Source organism: Eurytemora carolleeae, unplaced genomic scaffold, assembly GCF_000591075.1.
Source record: "Eurytemora carolleeae unplaced genomic scaffold, Eaff_2.0 scaffold353, whole genome shotgun sequence".
Taxonomy (NCBI): domain Eukaryota; kingdom Metazoa; phylum Arthropoda; class Copepoda; order Calanoida; family Temoridae; genus Eurytemora; species Eurytemora carolleeae.
This window is the reverse complement of record NW_019396252.1, coordinates 164889-171418: the sequence shown is the minus strand read 5'-3', so window position 1 is coordinate 171418 and position 6530 is coordinate 164889. Positions and strand designations below refer to the sequence as shown.

Genomic DNA, 6530 nt, shown 5'->3' with positions numbered 1-6530 from the left:
GGGTTCCACAACAAGATCCTACAGGGGTTCCACAACAAGATCCTACAGGGGTTTCACAACAAGATCCTACAGGGGTTTCACAACAAGATCCTACAGGGGTTCCACAACAAGATCCTACAGGGGTTCCACAACAAGATCCTACAGGGGTTTCACAACAAGATCCTACAGGGGTTTTACAGCAAGATCCTACAGGGGTTCCACAACAAGATCCTACAGGGGTTCCAAAATAAGATCCTACAGGGGTTCCACAACAAGATCCTACAGGGTTTCACAATAAGACCCTACAGGGGTTCCAAACCCAGATCCTATAAAAAGGTTCCAAAACCATATCCTAAAGGTGTTCCTTTACCAGATCCTACAGGGGTTCCTTTTTCAGATCCTACAGAGGTTCCAAAACCAGATCCTATAGGGGTTTTAAACGAGATCCTACAGGGATCAAAAAACCAGACCCTACACGGATGACACAATCAGCTCTACATGGATTTTCCCCAGATTCAACAGGGGTTCCATTTTCAGATCCTACAGAGATTCCAAAATCAGTCCTACAGGGGTTAAAAAATCAGATCAAACAAGGGTTCCTTTACTAGATCCTTCAGCGGTCCCGTTACTGGATCCTACAGGGGTTCCGTTATCGGATCTTACAGGGGTTCCATTACCGGATCCTACAGGGGTTCCGTTACCAGATCCTACAGGGGTTCCGTACTGGATCTTAAAGGGGGTTCCGTTACCGGATCCTACAGGGGTTCCGTATTGGATCTTAAAGGGGGTTCCGTTACCGGATCCTACAGGGGTTCCGTTTCCGGATCCTACAGGGGTTCCATTACCGGATTCTACAGAGGTTCCGTTTACGGATCCTACAGGGGTTCCGTTACCGGATCCTACAGGGGTTCCGTTTTCGGATCCTACAGGGGTTCCAAAATCAGATATTTTGATAGGGTTCCATAACCTGATCAAACAGGGGTTCCTTTACTAGATCCTACAGAGGTTCAAAAACCTGATCCTATATGGGTTCCAAACAAAAACAGATTCTGCGTAAGGTTTTGTAAGATTCTACAGGGGTTTAAAACCCTGATATAAAAAAAAACAAGATTAAATTTTTTAACTACAATGCTAAACTTTAAGGGATAAAAAAAACATCCAACAAAACTTCTTTGATAAATGAACTATTAAAAAAAAGTTCAATTTAAACTAATGCTTTTAAGGTGCCTACTGCCTACTAACTACCGAATGTGCCCTTTTAAACCATGTTTTTGTCACAAAATCTGATTTCTTAAATCCCTATTTCTTTGCAACCCAGATAATCGAGATATTTCATAATATGAATTATATTAAATCAAATAGTTTTAAGTCTAACCCTATCACAATTGGGCTATTTTTGTCTAATATATATTGAGGGGGGGGGGTGTTTTCTATCCCCCCCCCTATGATTTTGCCCTTAGGGTAGAGATAGGGGAGTGTGATACATGTCCCTATTCAAGGCCTGCTCATAAAAAAAATATTAGACCTCTAACTGTGATGGCTATGTGTAAGAGAGGATTTTTAAAAAGTTTTAAAAGTATGACGAAAAAATTTTCAAAATTGGTTATTTTTACTTTTAACAAATATTAACATATGGCACATGTTATTATATCCATTTTTCAAGGGCTTTTAAAAAATATATAAGCCTTAGCCTGTAGCTAAAATAGTTAAAAAGTTATGAACCATTTCTGATTTCTTTGAAACACTGACCCGCCATTTTACCTTCCTCTAACCTACTCTATGCATCAAAAAAAATGTTTCCAACATTTGTTCACAACTTTGATGTTGAAAAAGTTAAGAAGTTTTTTCATTCTAATGTAATGTAAGCCATTTTTTTTAATTATTCAGAAGAAACCACAATCGTGATAGTGTTAAAATATCAAAGGTTGTAGAGATATTAGGATTAGAAAGATTAAGTTTGTTGCCAAAAGTCAATTGGTAGTAGAGTTAACTTTTAAAATTTTTAAAAGTATTCGACCTTGTCCTCGCAGGTAAAGCTAGTTTCTGGAAGAGCGTCTGGACTAAAGTTCCGAGGCCGAACCTGCGCGCCGGTCAGAGTCATCACAAACAAACCTGAAATAAGAGAAATTACAAATATTTAATTTTGCTTCTAAATGATAAAAATTTGTTCTAAAATTACCATCTTTACGGATTAAAGTATATCTTTGTAACTGGAACCAAAATTAGGAATTTTTGTAGATCAAATATTTTACAGTCAATTTTCAAATATACAAGGATTGGAAAGTGTTTGTTCCTAAATTTTCATGTGATGTGAATTAAGGAAAGCACATTAGAGTTGAGTCGAAATTTTCATGTATCGAATCTGAATGTAATTCTAGGATTCCTAGACTTATATTTAGATTTAAGAAGTTCAACCTGTCATGTTTAAAGTGTGTCCACTGTTCAGCAGCTACATTACAATTCAAAAATTGGTAAAATGTTGAACACTTAACGAACAGTTTATTTTTGAATCTGTTGAAATGGGCTTCCTCTAATTCGAAAGAAACTTTGGACATGAAGCAAATTCTGATCACCTCAGTCTATTCATAAATCGACCTGTACCTCCTTTCAGAATTTGATAACAGTCCCTTTAAAAATGATTAGTTCTATTCAGCCGTCCTATTGCCCCCTTAGTCCCCTCATAATACCATTGTATACCTTATTCATTCCATCCATTTTATTCATCCCATCATTCATATTCATTTCATCCAGTTATTACTTCTCATTCTTTCAAAAACTTCTAAAGTATCCCATCCCATTCCCATCCTTTAAAAAACTTTAATAGCATCCAAAACAAGTTATATTCTCATCTAACCCTAATCAAATCCTTTTAAAGCCATAGATGCAATCCAATTCACTTTAATCTGCACCCAAACAGAGAAGTAAATAATATGAGTATAATTCATTGGTTTCAATATTCTTAATCTCTCATAAATGTATTTTGGTATCTTAAATTATGATTATCATCTTATATTTGGAGAGAGGAAGGAAAGAGTAACGCTAACAATTAAAACCATTTCCTTTCTTCTTCCTTCCTAAGTCAGAATTCTCAGAAAACATTATAATTACCCCCCCCCCTCTATCCTCTATCTATCCGCTCTTCAAGCCTCCTTCCCCCCCTTTCTTCACCCCTTTTCACCCTTTTTCACTGAAAAATAATTTTTATTTTAAAAACCTCTCCTGCTACTATTTTATTACCTCCTACCACCTAACCCTCATGATTCATTATCTACCCTTATTCTCCAGTAATCTTCATTTTTTCCTAACTCTACTTTTTTCTCCGTTATTTATCATATCTTCCTTATTCATTATATATTCCTTTTTTCACTGGTATTTCCTATTTTCCTTAATCTTATCTTAAACTTTCTTATTCTTTAATGGTCATCCCTATTTTCCTTAATCTTTCCCTAAACTTTCTTATTCTTCACTGGTATTTCCTATTTTCCTTAATCTTTTCTTAAACTTTCTTATTCTTTACTGGTCTTCCCTATTTTCCTTAATAATATTCTAAACTTATTTATTTTTTATTGTTTTAAATTTGTAAACATTCTACTGGATTCTATTGTCCTATTTAATCCTTGTGTTTTATCCTTTTTCCCTTTTCCCTCCTCCTTCCCTGTTATCCGTATTCTTCTATCTGTACAGTTAGTTCTGCACATGCATTTTATGAATTCCTTATATTTTTAAAAATATTTTTCTTACTGACTTCTTGGCTTTGAAGTTCATCCGACTTGCAAGCTTCTTTCTAACCTTACTTAACCTCTTTTTCCCGAACACTCCTCCTTCCCCTTCCCTTTACCCCCCCCCCCCTTCCTTATCATCTTCCCCCCCACCACATTTATCCTACCTCAAATGCCCTTTTGCATCCACAACTTCTAAAATACTGAACGCATTGTAGTTTTAAGAAAAATATCAATAGCGATGTTGCTTCAAGTTCCGTTTAAGTCTCCAAGGAGTGGCATGAAGTTTGATTGCAATGGTGATGATGGGATTGAAGAGTCTTGAAATTTAATTTAATAATTGAAAGGAATTCTATTGTTAATCCTAGATCTCAACAGAACAAATACTTATCTTATTCTATACTCATGATATCATAATTCACAACGGTAAACTTAAACCCTTAGTCTGAGTAAAAGTGATAAGATATTCCTCTTTTCTATATTAAATTGAGATTCTGTGTAAAAGTGGCTTGCATATGTATGCTGTGAGAGAAAAAAACTGTTAGTATTTCATTTTTCTTGTTATATACAGATTTATTCAATGTCTTTTACGTTACACATCAATGCAAAATTTTAAATCTTTATAAAGATAAAAAATTAAAATTTTAAAAGATATGTGTAACGCATGCATTTAATATCATTCGCCCACGAAATAAATTTTTGTTATTCATCGATCAAATTTATTTATAAATATTTCTACTCTGGAAAAATATTTTGATGTTTTGAGCCTGTAAAGAATGGTTGTTGGCCTTCAAATACCTAGTTGTTGACGCTTCTTTGTCGAGAGCACAAGGGGGGGGGGATTAAAAAATGGAACGAGGATGCATTGATATTCAGAATATGTCGGGGGAGGGGAGGGGGGGTAGGGTTAAACAAAAGAGTTAAGCACTAAAGACTAACTTAGTATAACGAAGATGCTTCTTTGGTATTCATGAAAGAGCAGATGAGGGGGGGGAAGGGAAGAGTGATTCTTGAAATTTAGTATATTCTGTTTGATCGTAGTCCAAGTACCGCACCTTTGCTCTATGTCTGCAATGCTTCTCAATTTATTGTATTTCACTGACATTAATGTAAAATCGCTTCATAAGATCCAGATTCCAAACAGATCGGTAGATTTAGATTTATAACCCTTTCCGAATCTGTTTTAAGCCTGTTACAAAACAGAAACAGTGGAATAAACTGATTCTAATATAATTCAAAACAAGATTAGAATAAGGAACTGTTTTTGCTATTTTCAAAACAGGAACTAACGAATCTCCTGTTTTAATCCTTAAACAAACAAAAAAACAGTAAACCTCCTGTTTACTCATACTAAACTAGAAAGAGAAAATTTCCTGCTTTTAATATTTACCAAAACAGTAACAGATTCAAAAGAATCTCCTGTTTTTAATCAATGCCAAAACAAGCATTCAAAATTCATAAACAGGAACAGATGATTCTCCTGTTTCTAACCTATTCCAACACAAGATTTAAATAGTCTCCTGTTTCTAACCTCTTACATAACAGGAACAGAAGAAACCTCTGGTTAAACCTATTCATAAACAGGAACAGAAGATTCTGCTGTCTCTAAAACAGCAAATTTCCTATTTCTAATAATACCAAAACATGAACAAAGAATATCCTGTTTTGAATCATATATTCTATTAAATAACAAAAAAATATCGTGTTTTTAACCTCTTTTAAACAGGATCAAAATAATTTTCTGTTTCTAACCCCATCTTACAGACAGGAAAAGAAGAATTTCCTGTTTCTACCTTCTGTTATGATTATGCAGCACATTAGTCGATTAGATGAGTCGGCAAAAGCAAGAAGGAGGGAGGGGGGGTTGTAGATGGGAATAAAAGAGAATGATTAAATGATATTTCATTGAACATGAGAGTAAACAAACTGATTTAGTGCCTCTGATTCAGCTCCAGGGTTCTTTAATGACGACCTGGAACTCTGAATTTTGAATTTTGTTGCTAACTTTGTAAATAGACCCCAAATGATGAACTTATTGTCTTTGAAAGAAAAAAAACAAGTTCATTGCTGCACAAATGATTATAAGAATTGAGACTCTAAAAGGTTTGTGTACAGGCGTCTCTGAATGTTAAGTCTCATTCTTTGTGCCTAACGCTGTGCTGCACAATGAACATTTAAAAGTCTTAAAATCTCTGGAAATATAGAAACTGAAAGCGCTGCAGAAACATACATGAGAAAGATGCAAAATGGTTAAAGGGACAGACCGGCTTTGTAAGGTAGTTAAACCGGGTATGCAGCGTTGTGGACAAATTCTTTAGGATTCATTTGAGACATATAAAACGTTTCCACGATGTATAACTACTGAGTTTGAGTGCATAGTCGACGTTCAAAATCATGAATTTGGGTAGGTACGTCTTCAGAATCTTTTTTTTTTAGATTATTAAATAACGACGACGAAAAATAAAGTAAAATTTATACAGTAAACTAAATAAATGTTTAGAAACACATTTCTCAAAAGAATTTGTTAATAAATCGAAGTTAGAATTAATTATTTACTTTTTCATCATTATATGGAATTTCTTATTTTCTATGAATTTATTCCCAGATTTCTTCAAATTCTTCAAATGTCGCCTTTTCAATAATGATTCCAGACAATCTGCAGAAAATCTTTTTGAAAAATGAGAAACTAGAAAAATGAGAAAATAGAAACTAATAATTGAACAAGATTAGTAATTTTCGATGATAAGAGTTAATTTTTATTTTCTTAATCTGTTCCTGAACACCTATTTAGTTTACTGTAGAATTTTGTTTCCAAAATTCTGAAAATGTATC

General features: G+C 34.3%; 1 protein-coding gene across 1 annotated transcript in view; it reads right to left on the bottom strand.

The window, feature by feature from the left end:
- LOC111699403 (uncharacterized) overlaps window positions 1-6530 on the bottom strand; it is a gene marked incomplete in the record, with an annotated part of 40595 nt that overhangs the window by 25197 nt on the left and 8868 nt on the right. Inside the window, 1 exon segment of the mRNA XM_023470076.1 lies at window positions 1997-2091. Coding sequence (XP_023325844.1) covers window positions 1997-2091 — 95 coding nt within the window.